Raw genomic sequence first — 22,567 nt, 5'->3', positions numbered from 1 at the left:
GCATCCAGAGTGACGTCTGTCTTCCTTCTAGACGGGGAAATCCTCTACATCTGTGCAAAGAGCGGTTTAAGAAGATCCAGAAGCTGTGGCACCAGCACAGCATCACAGAGGAAATCGGACACGCACAGGAAGCGAACCAGACACTGGTCGGCATTGACTGGCAGCATTTATAGTCACTTCGCTACCAAAAATATAAACTTGGATTTTTGTAACCCAGTGGCTTTTCAAGAAAGAGTATAGGAAATAAGTTCTCCTGGATTTGGAAGTAATTCTCCATTTAAGCTTTTCTTCCCAGTTTTATTTTTATAGTTTCTGGATCCAGAGACTGATAGAATCATCCTCCGTCAGCAGATTTTCTTGCACCATTTGCCATGTCCTTCAAACGTAACTTCTTGCGAGGAGCTTCTCTCGGCTGGACTGGGCCTGTATGTGGGCACCTGACTGCGTCCAGCCGTTCCCAGGGGTCTGAGCTGTGTACCATGACCGATCCCAGGTCACTCCAGACTGAAGCGGATTTGACAGTCGCGGGAAACAGTCTCTGGCCTGTGGGGGTCCCACTTCCGGGTCCCTGTCAGTGACTCAACACTGGGACGGGGTCAATGTCCCCTCTGCTGATGGGCCCCTACCTCTAAGAGCAAAGCAGTGGAATTAGAAAGTGGCGTTTCCTTGTCGCAGTCAGCTGGGAGAGGGTTGGGGCACTTGTGCACAAGGAGCCCCTGGGAGGGAGGGAGGGAGGGAGGGAGGTCGTTTCTTCATATGCTGGGTGGTTTTCAGGGCTGTGGAAGGTTGGATTTTTTTTTTCTTTTTTGGGGGCAAGACTTTCGGCTTTGAGAGAAAAAACTCATTCTAAAGGGCTTTTTGAAAATCAGAGTATCCTAATTTTTCAGACGATATATTCTCTTATTTCTAAGATTAAACAGACCATGCATCTAGAATCAAACGCTAGCAAAAAAAAAAAAAGAGTACTCAGTGTTTTTGAGGTTCCCCACCCTCACCCCTACTAGCATTTCCTGGAATAGATGATCACTGTTTACCTACTGGCTCACTTAGTACATTCCTGGGACAGCCTCTGTGCCCAGGCTTTTTATTATTTGTAAACATTGTTTTTACTGAGAGGTGCCTTCCTAGAATGAGAGCCGCTTAGTAAACTGGCTTCTAACCATTACATGCCGCACAGCCACGCTCATTTGATGTATGTGTGCTGAGAGCTTGGACTACACACACACACAGTGATGGCACATTTCGTGGAGAGATAAATTCAGAGCCTCCCCAAGGTGGGGCTCAGGGACAAAAGAATCATGAAAGGCTTTGGGGGTTTTTTAGCCAATGCAAGTAACCCTTTTATTCAGTTTTGTTTGAGCTGCATCTGAAAGTCCCATTCCACTCAGCATGGCACACTTCAGCCTACCCAGGAGGGAGGTCAGAAAGACAGGCTTCAGGCTCAGATGAGCGGGGACACGGAAACTGTGTCGCTGCTTCCTCTAAGGCGGCCTCCTGAAAGGGTGACCTTGGCTTCTCTCGCTTGGGGCTGGCCCACCCAGCTAAGAGGAGGTGTTTCTCACTCAATAGGAAGAAAGTCTGAATGAGAACCCAGAGCTCCCTCCCTTTTTCTGGCCATTCCTAACATCTGGTGTGAGCGGTTCAGGCGGCATCATGATTATAATTTCGGCCTTTGTCACATCCCCTTTCCTTGGGCTTTTAGATCCAGCTTCTTTTGACTTTTCTCAATGTTCGCCAAGATTGAATTTTTAGTGATAAAGATCAGGTTTCTCCCTCGTAAATGAATTATAGACTTTTTCACCAAGTCCTGACAGTACTCCAGCTTTCAGGGCTGACTTCACAGAAGCCTGTCGTTAGCAGAGTGTCCCTGGGTGCCATTCTCTGAGAATGTCAGGGGGTCGGAAGTAAGAGGAGATTAATTTACATGTGCGCTTTATCTTCTGGTGTTGGCATCATTAAGATAATTGTCTTCCCTACCTAACGAATCTTCTTAGTTTTATGATTGGTTCCACATGTATTATGTTTATTGTGGAAATGTTTATGTAACATGCTTTTCATATCAGGGAAAATCCTATCTGTAATAAATTGGCTATAACTTTAATATCTGGAAAACTTGTAAAATTTGGAATGTATCATATGTAAAAAGTTTAAAGATATCCAAATAAATGCTTTAGGTGTTGACATTACTTTGGGTATGCCTAGTTCTCTTTCTGTTTTGTTTCACACACTTCAGTACCGTGGAAGTGTTCCCCATGTCACCTTGCTATAAATAAATTGGGGCATCTGTATTAGCTTGAAATTTAAGATGCTTATATTATTAGTGTCAGTGATGGCCATGAGCTAAACGCTCTTGACCTTCCCAGAGAAAGCTTCATCATCATTTCAGCTGATTAAGTTTCATGGTCATTGGCTACAACAGTGATGTGAGGTCCATTATGGACCTCACATCACTGGGAAAACAGGCCACTCGAAGCCTCTCCCAGCTCCAAGACCCATCTCCAGGTTTAAACTCTCCTTTCCCATCCTTACCTAGTGATCTCCAGGTCTGTGTTCTTACACATGCCCCAGATACTTCCTGTTTATACAGACACGTGTAGGAAGGGAGCTGCATCCTGTGTTTGCAGGGGAGGTAGTGCCTACCCCTGTGAGAGCTCTGCTGTGCTTTTCAAAAGGCTCTTGAAAGCATCAGACTGAAAAGGCAGGGTTTCCCCTGTGCTTTCCCTGTCCCCTGCTCATTCTTCCAGCGTCCTCCCTTCCCTGGTCCTCATGTCATCAGTTCCAAGACTCATTAAGCCCTCTGATACACTCCTACCTCTGTCCCTACGCTTATTTTTTTAAGTCAGGTTTTTTGAGGTTTATTTTACAGATAATAAAATTCACACATTTTAGTGGACAGTTTCCTACATTTTGACAAATGCGTATAGTTTAACAACCTCCACAATCAAGAAACAGAATAGTTCCATCACCCCAAGAAGTTCTCTCTTGCCCCTTTGTGGTCACCTGACCCCTAGCAGGACCCCTAATCTTTTTCTGTTCCTTTGTCTTGCCTTTCCCAGAATGTTACATAAATGTATCAGATATCTTATGTAGCCTTTTGAGCCTGGCTTCTCTGAGAGAAGCCATTAGAGCAGCGGTTCTCAACCTGTGGGTTGCAACCCCTTTGGGGGTCGAACGACCCTTTCACAGGGGTCGCCTAAGACCATCGGAAAACAAAAAGATATTTACATTACGATTCATAACAGTAGCAAAATTACAGTTATAGAGTAGCAACGAAAATAATTTTATGGTTGGGGGGTCACCACAACATGAACTGTATTAAGGGGTCGCGGCATTAGGAAGGTTGAGAACCACTGCATTAGAGTCATCCATGTTCCTTTTGATTGCTGAGTCCTATACTACTGTGCACATACAGCAGAGGAATTTCTGTGAAATAGCCGCGCACACACCCCCATCTATCTTTTGTTTGCATCACCAGGTGAAACTTAGCCAGTCACCAGGTGAAGGACATTTGGGCGATTTTTGGTGATTGAGTAACGCCACTGTAAACATTTATGTACAGGTTTCTTTGTGTGGACCTACATTTTCACTTCCCTTGGGTAAATAGCTGAGCGTTTTCCTTTGTATACTCATCCTCTGTTGAACAAGATAGAGTGCCATCAGGAGTTAATGACCGATGTATCCTCCCTTCAAGCCAATCTCAAGTCCCCTGAGGACTGGGAAGGCATCCTCTCTCCCTGGATTTCCATAGTAACCCCCCACATTCCTGTTAATAACAGGGCGCTGGCTGGTTGCTGGCTGCACTGTCATCAGAGCCATCTTTTTATCCAATAGCAGGTCAGACACTCTAATTGTCTTGGTCTCCCCACCCCACCCCACCCCCATCCCTGGCTAAGCTGCAAACCTGCTGGCCTAGCATTACAAGTGCCCAGGCGAGGAGGCGCAGGGCAGTGTGCAGAGCGAGCCCCTAATCTTATTGACCCGTATTGAGGTTACTCGGGGTTTATTTGCCAGTGGCTCAGTCCTGGTCTTGAAGGTTGCAAGCTAGGGCTATGGGTTCATGAGCTGAGGCCACAAATTCTAGGACACCCGTCATCTTTAATGTTCAGAATAAAAGCTATTCCCTCCTTCACTGTGGAGTTTTAAAAATAAAAGTCCTAAGGCACTGTCTTTACCTCTTACCCTACCCCAGGGCCAGGCTGGCAGGACTTAGGAAACTGGCTGAGTACCTTGGGTGAAGTGAACTGCACTGGTCCAAGGAAAGACAGGTTAGACACAAGTACCCGCCTTACTGGGCTCTGGCAGATGACCAGAAGAGATGGGCCAGCTTTCTCTGGCGACTGCCTGACTTCCTGAGAAGACCTATTAAAATGGCAGCTCACCAAGGCGGCTCTGAACCAACTGGTGATGTTTATCAGAGGGTCAGTTTGCCTTTAGTCCTCCCAACAGCTCTCAGCTGCTGAGGTTGCTCACATCTGTCCCGTAACCTGACCCCATAGAGACTCATTCTCCTGTTTGGGGAAATACATTTTGACCAGAGCAGGAAAAAAAAAAAAGTATGGAATTTTTGCCTAAATCAAGAAATTAAGATTCCACATATTAAAATGTTAGGTAAACTCAGCCCTCAGCCCAAACTTGAGCAAATGTTGAGATTATTTGGATAACCTAATAGTCACTGTTGTTAAAGATAAGCGATAGCAGCAGGGGGCGAGGCGACGCCCATGCTGTTGAAACACAGCTACCCTGATCTTTAACAATGCTTCCTTTCAGTGTCAGGTTTTGTTTTGTTAGAAACTATTAGCTAGAGTTGAGAGTCCTGTGATACATACTGCTGAATAGGCTAAGAGCATTTTCATACAATACACAAAAGTGATTTTCATACAATATAAATTTAATGTCTATTGTACAGCTGTTGACAGCATAGGTACACATCTGGGCCAAAGCAGCATTTCCACGATGGTTCTCAGCAGTCCTGAGAGGGGAGAGGGTTCCAGGACCCTCGGCAGAGACACCAGACTCCAATGTGGATCGTTCCTTAGTCTTGAGGAGACTCAAAAGTCAAACCTGGGATGAAAGTCTGACAGTGTCCACACACCTTTGATCTGGTCTTAAGCCTGAAAGAATGAGAGCCCCAGGACATACCCCAGGCAGCCCCAGAAGTCTTATTTTCTCCACACTGAAAAAGGACCGCAATGAAATCATTCTCCTACCGAAAAAAAGGACTCCCTTTCTCTTTTTCCTGAAGGAACTGAAAACTTCTCTTGCAGTTGCTAGCTCAGGAAGATGGGCTATCTCGAAGAACCTTCTTTAATGCAAAGGCATTCCAGATATGTTGCTTTGAAGGGTGAATATCTGGGGAAAGAAACAGGAGGAAGCTCCCAGAGGACTCTGCCCTCCACTGCAGACAGTTAGTGTCGCCCATGGGAGCTGTCACGGCCACCTGTGTGGGCATCCCTGGGCCCAGCGAGAGGTGAGGCCTGGCCTCCAAAGGGTGGACTCCTGTCTGATTGTTGCTTCTCTCCCACAAAAGGGCGGCCATCTCAGTGCTTCCACAGATGCGCCAACTGAGGTCACCCAGCCCTTTCTGGGTGGGGTGTTGCTGAAACACGCCAACAACTTGACTTCCTCAGCCCATGGCTCACTCCTGGCTAAGTGAGGGCATGCTGGGGGTTAATAATCCTTGCCTGAGTTCTGATGCCCCATAATTGAAAAATTCTTTTGAGCCTTCAGTGCTTTGGAGAGTTCATTACTCTTGGAAGAGTATCACTGTCCCCCACCTTCCACCATTGAACAAAAAAAAATGGCTGACCTGTCAATCTTGATATTAAAAAGAAAAAATGACATGACCAGTACATTTCTTCAGACTCCCGAGCTTATTATGCACCTAGTGACGCTTTCGATGTAGAATGAAGCAACTTGGAGCTCATAATGGCAAACTCATCAAAGGGGAGCAGCCCTCAGGCGTGGCCAGTAGCCTCGGTGGAACTGAGTTCGGGTGCTGTGAGAGACAGGTTGTGGGCATAATCATCCCTGAGAGACCTCCTGAGTCCACCATGAGGGTATATCCTAGGGCAGTGGGCCTGAGGGGGCTCATTCACTCACACTTTGAGTCAGTCATTCAAGAAATGTTTGCAAATGCTTTTAGGGACCTTAAACTTTCAATCCCACCATTAAGAAGAGTCTCTGTAAGATGACCGCCCTCCTTGGGAGATTGGGATTGGACGAGGGGGGTATCCGCCTTTCGTAGAGTCCACTACCTCTCAGTGTTCAGGAGGGGAGGGGGCCCCGGGGCCATCAGCCAGCCTCGGGGGCCTGGCCTTCGTCTGCGCCCTCTACTGCCACCTGGTTATTCTTGCCCAGCTTTTTCAAGCTCTCCAGAAAGGCCTTCCAGGTCTCGGGCATGCTCTTTTCCAGCAGCCAGCCCTCGCTTTCACACTCAGGGTCCTCAGGGTTGGCCACGCCTTCCAGTGCCGTGTGCAGGTAGCGCAGCCCAATCGTGGTGGTCACCTGGCAGGGAGAGAGAGGAGACTTAGAGGGGATCTGGGAGAAGTAGCTGGGGATGGGGGCTATTAGGAAACTATGGAAGCCTAATTCAGTGTGAGGGTCCTTCCAATGAGGTGGGCTCTGGTAAGTGTGGGTTGGTGAGAGCCTGCCGGCCCCAGCCTGTCCTGGGCATTCAGGATACCTGCCTCCATTCAGCCTCATCTCCCACCTATTCCCATCCCTTTCCAGCCACCCTGGGCTTCTTTGGATCCCACTGCACCCCATCTTTTCTCTTCCCCAGTCTTTACCATTGGCTGTTTCCTCTGCCTATAACATTGTTCTTCACTTTCCACCTGTTGATTCAGCTTCAGCCCTGGCTGGCTGAGAGCCCCTACTCCTCATTCTTCCTCCCCGCTTCCTGTCGGGTCTCGCCTATCCTGGGCTCCTTCTCTCTGTGCCCTCCCCCCACCCCCCAGTTCCTAGCATGTTGCTTGGCATATATTGGGTGTTCAGTAACTATTTGCTGGACAGAAGTTAAAGGTGACCTCCTTTTCTGCAAACAGTACGCTGTGGTTTCCTCTACCTGCTTTATCTTGAGTAGTGTGGGGACGAGTGGGTGATTTGCTTAGATCTGTGCACTAGCAGTCACTGGGGCAGACTCTGGTGCCAAACTGCCTGGATTCAAACCCTAGCCCTGGCACTCAGCCAGCCATGTGAAAAGGAAACCTCAGTTCACTCATCTGGTTTGCAGATTTTCAGATGACGTGTCACCTGGTTCATGTGCGTGCTGTGACACTTCAGTGTGTGTAGAACGTGGCACCTGGTACACAGGATGAACAGAAGTGTCAGCTGTGGTCAGTTATTAGTCTGCGTGGTAAGTATTATTTTTACTTTTCTAATAATGTACTGCATTTTGCCATGTATAATGTGCTCCCATGTATAATGTGCACCTACATCTTTGTCCCAAACTTTCAGGGAGAAAATCTTTCGTTTTAATTTTTTAATTCAAATTTTTATTTGTTTACATTTAGGTACTTGGGGGTTTTTTTGTATTATAAAGGAATTTTAGCATTTATTTTTTAACATATTATGGTACAAGAAATTTCATGTAACAAATAATTACAAAACACAAGAAGAGATACAAGGTACAAGAAATTTTATGTATTGGTAACAAACTTACAATATTTATGCATCATAGAAGGCCAAGAACTCTTTTTTTTTTTTTTAAGATTTTATTGGGGGATGGGGGAAGGGGAACAGCGTTGGGGAATTGGGGAAGGGGAACAGACAGGTAGACAAATTGCTGTTTTGTTCTTCAGTCTAGTTGTGGAGGATGTCGCTTCACTGGCCCATGTTGGTATGATCATTGTGCTCTTCCCGGGTGAGGCAATCGGTCGCTGATCATTGGTCGGCCGCTCACAGCGGCTCCTGGCAGCTCACACTGGCTGCCAGCCACTCACATAGCTCATGGCAGCCCACTGCAGCCCCGCTGTAGCCTACGCCCAGCAGCCCAGCTCCAGGTCAAGCTGTTGTTCATCATCTTAGCTGTAGAGGGCAGTGTCACTGGCCCTCATGTGGGATCCAAACCAGGGCCCTGCTGCTCAGAGCTGGCATCCCAAGCAAGCTCTTAACCAGCTGAGCCACTCGGTCGGGCCAAGGCCAAGAACTCTTCTATGTTTCAAGTTCATCGTAAGTTCAACAAAACCAATTATTGTATTCTAGGGTATTATTTTGCATATGGATATCATTATTGATTTCTACAGTTACACTTTTAACTCATAAGCATAAATAAAAGAATTAAAAACATTTATATAGATATGGAATTATCTATATAAATGTGGAATTAGTACTACCCATGTATAATGCACATCCTTATTTTTCCCTCACAAATTTGGACAAAAAGGTGCACATTATACATGGCAAAATACGGTATTGTGTTAGCCACTTGTTTCTACACAAATTCCTGGTTTGCTCTCTTATATTTCTCCTTTGGTGGTAGAGCAAACTCCGTGAGAGGACTAGGCCTGCTAAAGGAGAACATCTGCCCCCTGACAGCAGAGGTGACCCTGATCCATCTGGTTCACCCCGTATCCCAGCCCCACAACAGCCCTGGGTAGTAGTAAGGCCTCAGTAAACCTCTTCTGAATGAATGCTGTGGAGGCATTTTATAATTATGGTAGTAGATGATAACAGTAACTACAGAGTTTTAGGTTTTTGTTATTGTCAATTGAAAGCTTAATATTTTTATAGTGGAAAAACTCACCTCCTCCTGGAAATCCTTCTGGCGTGCATGCACACACTGTGCTCCCCTCCTGCTGCATTATGAGTATTGCACTTGGTAATGGTCTTCACTTAGGCTCATGAATTAGGTGTCATCTCCTCACTGGATCGTGAAGCCCAGGAGGGAAAGGCTCAGCGCAGATCCTATCTTAGCCCAGCCACCCTGACGCCCATCACAAAGCTCTGCCTCACGTAAAAATCAGGGGCATTCAAGCTTCCTGTTCACAGTGAGCTGGTTCTCATCTTATGCAGTACCTAGATTCCTAGAAAAGTGGGTAAACTGAGAGGTGGCCAATAGAACTCCATTTTCTCACTGACTTCCATTACCCTTCAGGGGACATGCTCTTCCAACCTTCTAGCAGTAACCTTCTCTCCTGATTCTACCCACTCATTCCCAAGACTCAGCCTCAAAGGAGTCAGTGACCATTAAATCTTCATGAACGTGCTTGTGTTTGCCTCAACATTAAAAGAAGCCCTCCTCCCCGCCTCATCTCCAGGAAGTACAGTCCCTCTAGTGTGATGCGGTGTGTTAGAAGTGGTGTATCTCAGCTGAGGGCACAGTTGCATTGAGTATTTCCATGGCACTAAGAGACTCACTCAAAGGAAACTTTCAGTGAATCTTCTCTGATGGAAAAAGTTTTCACACCTAATATTTCTGATTTTGTACGTCTGGATTTTGGAGTCTGGATCTTCTGTTGTCAGCTCAAAGCAGGAGCTCAAGTCACCCTCTGTGCCACCTTGGTCTACCACTCACTCACAGGAGCTCTGGTTCAGCACCCAGGACAGCGCCCAGCACACGGTAGGTTTGCCAACTCTCTTCAATAAATGAATGAATCCAGCACATTCCCTGCGGGCTTGCTGCATTCCAAGCTCTGTAGCTACAGAGAAGAATTAGGCCTTACAGCTGAGATAAGATGAAGCCATAAATAACTGGAATAACAGGCAAATGGTGATGACATCTTGAGAGAAGCCTAAGTCCTAACAGCTCACAATTACTGAGCACCGTACCTATTATCTCCTGTTGCTTCCCAGTGGTCCCAGAGCTAAGGGCTGTCAGCCCTCTGTAACAGCGAGATTAAATAATTTTCTAAAACCTCAGAACTCAAAAAGTGGGGGAACAGGATAAACCTTCAAAACAAAAAGTGAAAGAAGCCAGACACAAAAAGGTCACCTATGATATGATTCCATTTATATGAAGTAGGCAGAATAGATAAATCCACAAAGACCATAGATTGGAGGCTGCCAGAGGCTGGGGGGAGAGGGGATGGGGAGTGACTGCTCAATGGGTATGAGGTTTTCTTTGGGGATGATGGAAGTGTTTGGGAACTAGGCAGAGGTGGTGGTTGCACACTATTGTCAATATACTACATGCCACTGAATTATTCACTTTAAAATGAATTTTAGCGCCCGCCGAGTGGTGCGTTGGTTAACAGCTGGCTTGGGACGCCGGCTCTGAGCAGCAGGGTCCTGGTTCGGATCCCACATGAGGGCCAGTGACACTGCCCTCTACAGCTAAGATGGTGAACAACAGCTCAACCTGGAGCTGGGCTGCCCTGAGTCGCCGGCGACAGCGTAGGCTGCAGTGAAGCTGCAGTGGGCTGCCATAAGCTACCATGTGTGGCCGGCAGCCAGCATGAGCTGCCAAGAGCCGATGTGAGCTGCCAAGAGCCGCCGTGAGCAGCCGTCCAGAGGCCGGCAACCGATCTGCCTCACCCGGGAAGAGCACAATGATGATACCAACATGGGCCAGTGAAGCGACGTCCTCCACAGCTAGACTGAAGAACAAAAGAGCAGCAACTTGTCTGTTCCCCCTCTTCCCCCGATTCCCCAGCACTGTTCCCTCCCACAATTCCCCAATGAAAAAATCTTTAAAAAAAATAATAAAATGGTGAATTTTATGTTCTGTAAATTTTACCTCAATAAATTACTTTTTAAGTGATAAGACAGAAACAAACAAAAGTGGAGGTGCTGAGGTTCAAGTCCAGGCCCGCCTGACCCACAGCTAAACAGAGGGCTGGTTCCCAGCCATGTGCTCCAGGTGCAGCTCCATTCCATTAAATCCAACTGCAGCGTGTGGCTCCCCTCCCCCCAACCCCACCCCAGGCCATCTGGCCTGGGCCTACCTCAAAGATCCAGATGAGGAGCGTGATGGCGCCTATGGAGTTCATGAGGCTGCTGTAGTAGCTCAGCAGGGCGGCCCTGCAGCCGCTCAGCCACAGGTTGAGCTCCTCCGTCTGGTGGTCGTAGCTGTAGTGCGCCGAGTTGTTGGTGAGCTGGTACTGGATGCAGGGCCGTGGCGAGCTGGGGTTGCAGCAGCTGAAGGGGACGCCATCCACCAAGTACCGCCCATCCACGTTGCTCTTGATGCGACTGGGGGAGAAACTGACAGCTTGCTAGAGGCTTCTGGGACTTCCCACCTGGCTCCAGTTCCTCCCATCCCCCACCTCTGCAAAGCTAGAATATTCATCCATTTATTTATATGCCCGCTCAGTAAATCCTTGCTGTGCACTTACTATGTGCCAGCTACTGTGCACTGCCAGGCCCTGGCATGCAACGACTTCTTGGAACCATGGCAGGCTGGCAGGAAGAGCCGCAGGACAGGCCGTGACCATGGACAAGGCTCTGCCTCGCATTTGCGACCAACAGCCTTTAGCCCCCAGACCCTTCTCCAACCTCTTCTCCCCCTTTCTGGTCACTGGGGACCAAGACCTCCTTTGGCTAGATCAGTTCTGCTCAATAGATGTTCCCAGAAGGCCTGCTCTGCCTGGGCAGGGAGGGGCAGGGGATGAGACAGGCACTTGGCTTGCTCACCATCCACAGTGAACTCTGCCCCCAGCCAGGTGGGAGCTCCTTACTCACCTGAAAGATGCAGCCCTCGTAACTTTTGCATATTAATGTACATGTTTGGTTAGAGCACACCATACATTCGTGTGGGTTAGGAATTCAAAAGGGTCAGACATCTTCAAGGTAAAAGTTCTCCCCTCCCCATCAGGCAGCCTGGATATGTTCTACCTGACCTGAGCTAGGTTACCCAGGCATCTTTATAAAGTGTCAAAATCCATCGAGGGGGGGGGGGGGGGGGGGAATTTCATCGAGCGGCACACATACAATTTGCATGCTTGACTGTATGCATGTTATCTTGAGTAAAAAAGGTTTTTTTAAGTTGCACATGAACAATGCATTCCATAAGCTAGCTTTTACAACACAACAATAGAAAGCCTGTAATTGGTTTCAACAATGTTCATTGAAATGATAATTATGTTCTTTAAAAAGTTGCCCATGTTTAGTTTCTACATAAAACCTCCTTAAGACAAAAGTCTCCCACTCATTCTTGTCCCTGGGCCGCCAAGTCCCCCTGCTGTGGCCAGCTCTATCTGTCCTTCCAGGGAGCCTTCGTGCCCAGACAAGCAAGCACAGACTCTACAATGTTATTCTTCCTGGGTTTTTCTTTTTTTTTAACCGTTCTTTTTTCCCTTTGCAATATCTTAGAGATTTTTTTATATCTGTCAATCGGGAGTGTTCTCAGGTTTTCAAAGAGCTGCAGGGTATCCCCACGTGGGGTGCAGGTGGCCCATGGGGTGCTGTCCAGTCCCCCATGATGGACCTTTGGGGCTTCCCAGTCTCCTGTTAATACAAACATGGATGTGGGTCATCTTGCATATTGTGTATCCACCTGGAAGGGTAAATTCCTAGAAGAGGCATTCCTGCATCAAAGGGCAGGTCCATCCGTCCGCCAGGTACTTCCTGGATTTCTCCTCCTTGGGCTGTACAAGCACACCCCACCAGCCCCACGTGACAGAGCCTGCCCCCCACAGCTACACCCACACAGGCTGGATAGATGATAGACAGAAGAAACCTGGTAGGTGAAAAATAGTATCTCAGAGTTGTTTTAATTTCCATTTTTCTCGTTATGACTGAAGCTGAGTATCTTTCAATCTGTTTAAGAGCCATCTGTAGTGCTCACTTGGGCAGCACATATACTAAAATTGGAACCGTACAGAGAAGATGAGCATGGCCCCTGAGCAAGGATAACAGGCAAATTTGTAAAGCATTCCATATTTTTACTTAATAAAACTTGAGACTATTAAAAAAAAAAAAGACCCAGTTAGTTAGTTCCTTTTCAGTGAACTGTCCTTTGCTGTCCAGTATGATTAAAGCTTCAGGAAGGCTCTGTCTGCACAGTGCAGCCTCCTCAGTTCCAGAACAATCCTTGCCTGGGTTGTGGCGACCATATTTCCATACGCCCTGTAGTCCCTGACCTCTGCTTCATGAACAGGACCCACTGCTCAAAGAACAGGTGGCCTTGGGAGTACAGGAAGTCCAGGTGATAAGAGCAGGATGCCAGGGGTTACTCCCAGTTCACCCCTCTGGACAAGTTCCCTAACCTCTCTGGGCCTCAGTTTCCTCATCTTAAAATGGAGTTGACATGAGGATCATATGAAGGGTTACATGTGAAAAGGCTTAGAAGAGTACCTGGTACCTAGTAAGCGCTTAATGGGCCAGGGCTGGATGGGTGCAGAGCAAGAGACTGCACTGTGTGCTCTGTGCGCCCTCAGGGAACAGCTGTGACAATGGGACATACCACACCATATTGCTGGGGAACAGTCACTTGCAAGTGGGTTGCATGGGCTCTGCCAACTGTGGAGAAGAAGCTATGAGCGCCTTGTGTGAGAACTCAACCACAAGCCCTCAATGGGGACAGTGAGACATTGGTCCACTGACAGAATCGGCTGCCACTGAAGTTTTTGCTCAAGCCCTGTTGACGGCCATAAGCGCGAACCACCCCCATTTTGAGCTGCCAGCAGCCCCAGCATGCCTGAGCAGATTCCCTCCCCAACACCAACCCCAACGCGTCCTCCTCAAGGCTAGGGGTCTCCAAACTCAAATGCTGTTTGTCCCCATTCCTGACAGGCTGTCCCTTGAGCCCATTCCCACTGGCACAATATCCCATGTGGGCCATCCCCAATGTCCCTGTGGAAAGAGAGTCCCAAATCTGCATTTGTGAGCAGATTTCATATTTGTGATCTGCATTTGATGCATCTCTCTAAACCTGTGTGAGGGGGGGTTAAATGAGAATGCAAGGCGTGCACTTGGCTGAGGCCCTCAGAGAATGTTGGCTCCTCCCCACTGAAGGCCATCTGGGTGGAACCTTGCAAATCACCAGATTGTTGTGCAGAGGAGGAAGTGGGGCCCAGAGCAGGGCAAGGCCTCACCCAGAGCCACACAGGAAGTGGCCCACAGCAGTTGGCCTCTCCTCATTTCAGAATTTCCTCAGTGTCTCTCAGAACCTTCCTGCCTGTTGGCTCTTTGAGTTAAACTCCCCAGGAAAGCATGAGTTCACTCCCACCTCCTGTCCCAGCAGCAGCTCTGTCCTGTCTACCATCATCTCTCCTTATGCACAGGTGTCCCTAAGCTGGGTGAAGCCTGCAGACCTGCCTCATACAGACTACATGTGTGTCTGAAGGCGGGGGGACCAGGCCTGTGGTTGTGTGGGCTGACGCCAGCAGAGGTTCTGAGCTGCCTTAATCTGCAGGCAGGCCTTCTGGACAGACTCCGTCTCCCCACCTCACCTCGGACCCCCAGTGGAGAAGCCACCCTATTGACCTCCTCAAGGCAGGGCTGTGTCTCCCCTCAGACTTGGGCTCCCTGAGGGCAGGGCCATGTCTCCCCTCAGACTGGGGCCTCCTGAGGACAGAGCTGTGTCTCCCCTCAGACTGGGGCTTCTTGAGGACAGAGCTGTGTCCCCCCTCAGACTGGAGCCCCCTGAGGGCAGGGCTGTGTCTCCCCTCAGACTGGGGCTCTCTCAGGACAGGGCCCAGGTCAACATGGGGGTGGCAGGCCTGGCTTATTGGAAGTTGGGATTTCCCTGGGCCCCCAGCTTGGGACCTCTTGGGGGTTCACACCTCTGGAACTCATCTTCCCTCTCCCGCATAAGCAATATCTTGTTTTCCCAGTGCTTTCCCTGATTCCAACCACAGTAAAGCCCCACTCACCCTCTTAAGACAAAGCCAGGTAGAGGAGAGCTCCTTAGGTGGTGAGCTGGATATTTATATCAGAGTATCTCCCAGGCTACAAGTCTCGCTCTGCTCAGGGCTCACCAGGGTTTATAAGGGTCTTGACTGAAGTAAGGCCTGTGTTCTCGCCCACTCTCCCATGGCCAAGCCACATATGACTCAGAAAAATCATCATGTCAGAGTTTTTCTGGAAAACCTAACATAATTTAGTCAGTGAATCAATAAATTAATGAAGAAAGCCATATGGAAATGAGCAGGACCGGGAGGAGGGAGGCAGGAGTATAACCCATGAGCCAACCCTCAGCTGAAGGCTAGCTGCGTGACCCCTGTGGAGCCTTAGCAACTCGCGTGACCTCTGTGAGCCTCAGTTTTCTCATCTGAGAAATGACAGTGTAAGTACCTGACAGGGCTGTGGTGGAGATTAAATGGGATAATACACATAGAGCACCTGGGATACAGCAAGGGCAGTGTTAGTATTTCTGTAAAGATTTCTTTTTTGAGTAGTCACTGGATATGAAGTTCTGTAGGTGGTGAAGGAGGACTTAAAAAGAGGGAGACACATCTCCGACCTCAGGAAGCCCCAATCGAGGGGAGACACAGCCCTGCCCTCAAGGCCCCAGTCTGAGGGAGAGACACAGCCCTGCCCTCAAGGCCCCAGTCTGAGGGGAGAAACAGCCCTGCCTCAGGGAGCCCCAGTCTGAGGGGAGACACAGTGTTGTCCTCAGGGAGCCCCAGTCTGAGGGGAGACACTGCCCCATCCTTAGGGAACACCAGTCTAAGGGGAGACACAGGATTCAGCTCCTCTCTCTGAAGGTCTCCCCCAGTTAAAACAGAGTATCCTCCACTAATCTCTCCCCAAGACCAGCAGGCTAGGGAGGGAGGGAGAAAGTAAACACGATGCAATCGGCCACAGGCAGCTGTTCCTGGTTTTTGTGGGGCCACCTCGTGAATATCTGAGACCCTGGCACAGAAGTACTGGAATCCAGTCAAAATCCACAGGTGTTTTTTGAGCCTACATCATCTCTGCCCATACCTTCCACTGTCCCTGTGGAGGAGGAAGTGAAGAACAAGACAGAGACAAGAAGAAGAAGGAGAATGAGGCACTGCCCCCACCCCGCCTCCCAGGGGGGTCTGGAGAATTCCAGGTTTCAGTCTGTCAGAAAACAAAGATTTCTTTCTCACCAAATATGTACAAGATGCCCTGTGACATCACTGGAAATCAGAATTAAAATCTGGTACTCCACACGATAGGATGTTATTCAGACATAACAGGAACGAAGTCCTGACACAGGCTGCCACAGGGATGAACTCTGCAGACATTATGTTGAGCGAAAGAAGACAGACGTTAAAAGACAAATACTGTGTGATTCCATTCAAATGAGATGTCCAGAACAGAGAAGGCAAGAGAGACAGAAAGTAGACTGGTGGTTCCTGAGGGCAGGGTCATGGGAGGCTGGGGAATGAAGGCTAAAGGCTGTAGAGTTTGTCTGTGAAGTGATGCAAATGTTCTAAAATTGACTGCGGTATCGGTTGCACAACTCGGTGAAGATACCAGAAACCACTGAATCACCCACTTTAAATGGGTAAGTTGTGGGCTGGCCGAGTGGTGTGTTGGTTAGGAGTTGGCTTGGGACGTCAGCTCTGAGCATCAGGTTCCCAGTTCAGATCCCACATGAGGTCCAGTGATGCTGCGCCCTCTACAGCTAAGATGGTGAACAACAGCTCGACCTGGAGCTGGGCTGCCAGGAGTCACCGGCGACGGCGGCGTAGGCTGCAGTGAGGCTGGCCGGCTGCTGGCGTGAACTGCCGTGAGCCACCGTGAGTGGCCATCCAATGGCCAGCGAGCGAATGCCTCACCCGGGAAGAGCACAATGATAATACCAACATGGGCCAGTGAAGCAACGTCCTCCACAACTAGACTGAAGAACAAAAGGACAGCAACTTGTCTGTTCCCCTTCCCCGATTCCCCAACGCTGTTCCCCTCCCCCAATTTCCCAATAAAATCTTTAAAAAAAAAAAAAAGAAGTAAATAAAAATAATCTAAATACCTGCCTAAGTGTCCATCTGTTCTGTGGAATATTATGCAACTGTTAAACATGATCGGTTTTAGACAAATACTGCATGATATCACTTATATGTGGAATCTAAAAAAGCCAAATGCATAGAAACAGAGACTAGACTTGTGGTTGCCAGGTCCTGGGGGGAAAGGGGAGATGTAGATAGATCAAAGGGTACAAACTTCCAGTTATAAGATCAGTAAGTTCTGGGGATCTAAAGTACAGCATGGTGACTATAGTTAACAATCTTGTATTATATACTTGAAAGTTGCTAGGAGACTAGATCTTTTTTTGTTTTTTTTTGTTTGTTTGTTTTTTTTTTAGCTGAGCCATCCTGCTACCTATTGGCAGCTTAGCGGCTGCTCAGCTCGGGCTGGCCTCGAACTGCTGTTGCTCAGAGCTCAAACTCTTGAGCGAGCTCTTAACCAACTGAGCCATTCGGCCGGCCCGCTAGGAGACTAGATCTTAAACGTTCTCACTACAAAAAAGAAATGGTAATTATGGGATGTAATGCAGGTGTTAACTAGTGCTGGGGTGGTAATCATTTTGCAATATACAGAGGGTGCCAAAAAAATGTATACACAATTTAAGAAAGGAAAAAACTGTATTAAAATTGTAATACTCGATATATACTGATGACAAACGATGAATATAAGTCACGTTTGACTTCTGCAATTGCAAGAGGTGCTTGAAGTCGTTACCATCAGCATCCAGACACTTATGATTACGGCGAACTACTGCTTGAGCAACGTTGACCAAAGTGTCCACTTGTATACATTTTTTGGCACCCCCCATTGAATGTGTTAAAATACAATGTAAACCTTAAACTTACACAATGTTATTTGTCAATTATATCTCAATAATGCTGGGGGGGGGGAATGATCGTTTTGATTTGAATATTTCTGCCAATGTTGTACTATTAAGTTGCAAAATGAGGCACTCGATTGTATTTATACCACGGTTATATTATGTTATTATGTAAATGGTCACAAGACTAAGCTAAAATGTGAAAAAGTTGAAGCCACTGATTAGTTGTAGATGAGAATCTGACTTGAGTTTCTTTTCCTGTTTTTGTTTCTCTTAATGTTGTCACCATGGTTTTTGTGGGTAACAGAGACACTTCTTTCTAAGTCAGTGGAGTTAGGATAGTTTAACACCAATGAGTTGGTGTGGAGCATTGAGGTACTTTTGACTAAGCTTAATGGGACTGACCCTGTGCAGAAAACACCAAGGAAAATGACAGGAAAAGATGAAAAGCCTCTCTCATCTGCTCACAAAGGCTGGTTCGACCATCAGCCCCACCCCCTCCCCTGCCCCCATCCCCAGGAATTCTGTTTGTTCCTCTGGCTTCACACCCTCCTGGGGCAGCTTGTGTAAATCATGCCACCTTGTGTTGTCCCTGCAGACTTGTCACCTAGGAAGGCAGAGTAGTTTACAAGCCTCTCCTTGAGTAGGGATTTGTAGCAGTAATCCCCACCCACAGAGCAAATAAAATGCAGCAGTGACCTTCAATGATTTCCCTTCCATCTGAGGTGCAGCCTTCTGGGGTTCATTGGTGTTTTCTGGGCTTCAACTACGCCCTGCTGCCAATGTGCCCAAGCCCCCTTGGACTTCCCAACCTTCCTCAGAGGAAAACCCACTGGATGATCAACTGAAGCCCTTGCTCAGCCAGGGAATGGGTTAGACATGGACAGAAAAAAGAGGTGAGGGAGAGCGGCTGGCTCAGGGCACGAGAGACCCTTGATGGCGGGTCTCTTGGGTGAGTGGCATACTGGAGTCAGCACATGTGCGGTGTCACTAGCCCAAAGGGTGACATTCTCTTTCTAACCGACACCTCTCTGCATCCTACCTCAGGTATATTTACACATACCAAGACTACTTGAGAAACACTTTATCGTTTTGCACTATCAGGATTTAAGAAGTAAACACCAGCAGACATTTAATGAGCAACTGCTATATGTCAGGCTCTAGACAGAGCTGAGAGGTGACCTTCAAGACTATTCGAGTGTCTTTATTTAAAAAATGGGTGAGCGTGGGCCTGGAGTGCAAGTGACTTACCAAGGTCACCAGCTAATTAACAACAGTCAAAACCAAAGCCTGGACTTTCTGACTGCCCTGTCCTCTGGTTTTTCACCACACCCAAGGACAAACACCTTGAGAGCCGCTGCTCAGGATCCAAAGGTTGGAAAACAAAGGAACTAACCAGGAGATTTAAGCCTCTGGGACCAAATCTGTGTACTTTAAGTGAATGAGACAAGTAGCCAAATAACATCTCAGTATATTTGATCTATGAATGCCCCATTTGCACTGTATGAAGCAGACACACACTTCCTCCCTGGGGACTCCCGTCCAAACAGCTCATGTAACTTGACACCTTCCTCCCACCTTAACCAAACTTTAGGTTGAGCCATATGAAGTTGCCATCTTTATAGGTCAAAAAATGTTAGAATATCGGCAATTCCATATGGTCTAACTGACTACAGCCTCATGTGCCCCATAATAAGTTGTGCACAGAGAGCACCTGGAGGAGAGCACCCTGGGCTTCCGTGTCCCCATGTAGCTCTGCCCCCAGGACTGGTGGCCACTCACTCTTTGACTTCTTTGGAGGAGAAGTCCAGGTAGCGATTGCTGATCCACTGGATCTCAAACCAGTCCCGGAAGCCGTTGTTGCCGCAGCATTTGAACTCGATCTGCAGCATGTCGATGGTCTTCTTCATGAAACACCTGCCAGGGGTGTCTGTGTCCCGGTAGTACTTCATGCCACTCTTGAGCCCATGGGCAAGGGTGCTCTCCAGCGAGCCCTGCATAAGGAAGCAGCAGAGGGCCACCAGGAAGAGGACAATGTTGAAGAGGACACAGATGGCCAGGTACGGCTTCAGCCAGGGCTTCCACCTGGCATACTTGGCAGGATCTAGGGCGTCATAGCAGATCTTGCCAGCCAGAGAGTTGAAGACACAAGACAACAGCCCCATCCCTATCAAGGAGTTGGGCACAAGATGGCTTTCTGAATTATTCATCACATCGCTCCTCTTCCGGAGTTCGATCTTCAGAACGAGCCCTAGGCTGAAGATGACAATGCCAGCCAACACGGAAAGCCAGTTCATGAGCCACAGCCCTTGAGCCAACTTGACCCGCTTCTTCTGGTCAAACTTGACTTTCGGCAGCACCATGCTTGCAGGGTGCGGTCCAGGCGGTCTCCCACAGCACAGCTCCCACTCCTGAACTTAGTGAGCCAGGGGCCTGAAGACTCAGGGACATGGAAAGAGTGCGGACAGTCCAAACTGCAGGGAGCTGCCCTGGGGGCTGCCCATGTTGAGCCCCCTAGCCTGGGACCCCCCGTTAACTCAGTAGTGGTAGCAGGGGCCTCAAAGTCACAGCTCATGAAGGGGCCAGTCCTCGGTGTCGTTTCTGCAGCTCCCTCCCCAGCTAAGAAGGACAGCCTGAAGGCTGCAGATTAAAATTGGGATCCACAAGACATCTTGCTAATCTCTTTAGCCAGGTTCATCCCATTAGATAAAGTTGTGCCAGTTTCAAAACATGCCCCCAGAGGAGCCTCCATGGACACACTGGAGCAGTCAGCTTTGGGTTTAGCTTGGAGAATCAGCAGCAAAAACGATGAGGCTGACGAGAGGAAGGGGCTTTCTCTTTAAGATCTGGCTCAGATCACGCAACTCCCCAGAAGTAAGGTTCCAGGCCAAACTCTTTCCAAATTTAAAACTTTCTATGAACAACAGACACCAGTATCCAAGTTGAAAAACAAATGACAGATTGTGAGAAAACATTCACATGTAAAAAAAGAATTAATGTGCAAATAGTTTTTTAACTCCCACTACTCCGCCATCAAAAGATCAACAATCAACTGGGAAAACAGGCAAGGGACAGGAAGAGCCGATTTATAATAATAGAACTTGAGAAGTCCAACAATCTGGAAAAGATGTTCAATCAGAGTAGAACGCAGAAAAAGGCAAATTAAAACAACAATAAAAGACCAAACTCGGTCCATCAGCTTGAACATCTGTCAAAATTCTGTCACTAGTCAGTGTAAACAAAAACAGCAGAAAGGAGATATGTACTCTTGATGAGTGTAATTCTTTAATTATTTTTTTCAATTAATAAACTTGATTTCTTAAAGCAGTTTTAGGTTTACAAAAAAACTAAATAAAATGTACAAGGAATTCCCATATACTCCTTTCCCCCAACCAGGTTTTTCCTATCATTACTATCTTGCACTGGTGTGGTGCATTAGTTAAATTGATGAACCAATATTGATACATCATTATTATTATTAACTAAAGGCCAGAGTTTATACTAGGATTAACTCTTTGTGCTGTATGGTTCCATGGGTCTTACTAAATGCATAATGTCATGTATCCACCATTATCATGTTGTACAGTATCATACAGATTAGTTTCACTGATCTAATAATAATAATAATCCCTGTGTCCCACCTACTCCTTCCTCCTCTTCTCCCTGCCCAACCCCAGGCATCAACTATCTCTATAATGTTGCCTTTTCCAGAATGTCCTACAGTTGGAATCATACAATATAGCCTTTCCAGACCAGTTTCTTTCCTGTAACAATATGTACTTCATGGTCCTCTGTGTCTTTTTGTGACTTAATGGCTCATTTCTATTTACTGCTGAATAATATTCCAATATATGGATGTGCCACTGTTTGCTTATCAATTCACCTATTAAAGGGCATCTTGGTTGCTTCCAATTTTTGGCAATTATAAATAAAGCTGCTATAAACACTCGTATGCAGGTTTTTGTGTGAACAGAAGTTTTCAACTCATTTGGGTAAATACCTAAGAACATAATTGCTGGATTTATGGTAAGACTATGTTTAGCTTTGGGCCGGCCGAATGGCTCGTTGGTTAAGAGTTGGCTTGGGAGCGCGAGCTCTAAGCAGCAGGGCCGCTGGTTCGGATCCCACATGGACCAGTGATGCTGACCCCTCTACAGCTAAGATGGTGAACAATGGCTCGACCTAGAGCTGGGCTGCCATGAGTTGCTGGCGACAGCATAGGCTGCAGTGGGGCTGCAGTGGGCTGCCATAAGTTACCGTGAGTAGCCGGCAGCCGGTGGGAGCTGCCGTGAGCCGCCGTGAGCGGCCGTCCAATGGCCAGCGAGCAACTGCCTCACCCGGAAAGAGCGCAATGATAATGCCAACATGGGCCAGTGAAGCAACGTCCTCCACAACTAGACTGAAGAACAAAAGGACAGCAACTTGTCTGTTTCCCTTCCCCAATTCCCCAACGCTGTTCCCCTCCCCCAATTTCCCAATAAAATCTTTAAAAAATAAAAATAAAAATAGCTCTACAGAGATCAAGGGATTAACCAAGGACCTCATTCTCCTCAAATGACCAGGATGGGCGGAGTTGAGCCCTTGGCGAGTCTGTGGATACCCCCTGGTGGCCAGAAATAGAATGGCTTCAGTGGAGGGAAAAAGGCCCCTCTCAGGCTAGAATACCTGAGGATGTTAAATTATCTATTGGAAAGGTAAAAGAGAAAGAACAGACGCATCAGAAATGTCCCTGGCCAAACCTTGAAAGTATGAAGCAAGGCAAGATATGGTGAGGAAGAAGCAGAGAAAAGTGAACTGGTGAGAATGGGCAGAAAGTTGGCTCCCTCCCCCACTGGACCCGTGGATGTGAGTCTAGATGCTATAAATCTATTATAAAGATAAAAGAATAAGTTAATGGAATTAGGGGTGATCCATTTTTCTTTTCATATT

General features: G+C 47.6%; 2 protein-coding genes across 5 annotated transcripts in view; one reads left to right on the top strand and one right to left on the bottom strand.

The window, feature by feature from the left end:
- The window catches only part of UBR2 (ubiquitin protein ligase E3 component n-recognin 2), a 126,003-nt gene extending 123,817 nt beyond the window's left edge, over positions 1–2,186 (top strand). For all 4 annotated transcript variants that reach the window (XM_019642728.1, XM_019642727.1, XM_019642726.1 and 1 more), the window contains one exon: positions 32–2,186. In XM_019642728.1, the coding sequence (XP_019498273.1) occupies positions 32–173 (142 nt within the window). In that variant the 3' untranslated portion in view covers positions 174–2,186. The remainder of the gene's footprint in view (positions 1–31) is intronic.
- A 2,681-nt stretch (positions 2,187–4,867) lies between these two features.
- Positions 4,868–20,280, bottom strand: PRPH2 (peripherin 2). Its single transcript, XM_019642638.1, has 3 exons — positions 19,421–20,280; positions 10,884–11,130; positions 4,868–6,504 (listed from the first exon to the last, which is right to left on the bottom strand). Exons 1-3 carry the CDS (start codon positions 19,999–20,001, stop codon positions 6,292–6,294), a joined length of 1,041 nt encoding a protein of 346 aa, XP_019498183.1. The 5' UTR covers positions 20,002–20,280; the 3' UTR covers positions 4,868–6,291.
- Between the last annotated feature and the right edge of the window lie 2,287 nt (positions 20,281–22,567).

This window comes from Hipposideros armiger, unplaced genomic scaffold (assembly GCF_001890085.2).
Source record: "Hipposideros armiger isolate ML-2016 unplaced genomic scaffold, ASM189008v1 scaffold_72, whole genome shotgun sequence".
NCBI lineage: Eukaryota > Metazoa > Chordata > Mammalia > Chiroptera > Hipposideridae > Hipposideros > Hipposideros armiger.
This window is presented reverse-complemented; position numbering and strand designations above follow the sequence as displayed.

What these genes read in the sequence shown, in the direction of transcription:
- PRPH2 (XM_019642638.1), bottom strand. Translation starts at nt 20,001, where the DNA reads ATGGTGCTGCCGAAAGTCAAGTTTGACCAGAAGAAGCGGGTCAAGTTG. An exon ending in TCCTCCAAAGAAGTCAAAGA is followed by an intron (nt 11,131 to 19,420) that starts GTGAGTGGCCAC and finishes TTTCTCCCCCAG; the next exon opens with TCGCATCAAGAGCAACGTGG. An exon ending in TCCTCATCTGGATCTTTGAG is followed by an intron (nt 6,505 to 10,883) that starts GTAGGCCCAGGC and finishes TCTCCCTGCCAG; the next exon opens with GTGACCACCACGATTGGGCT.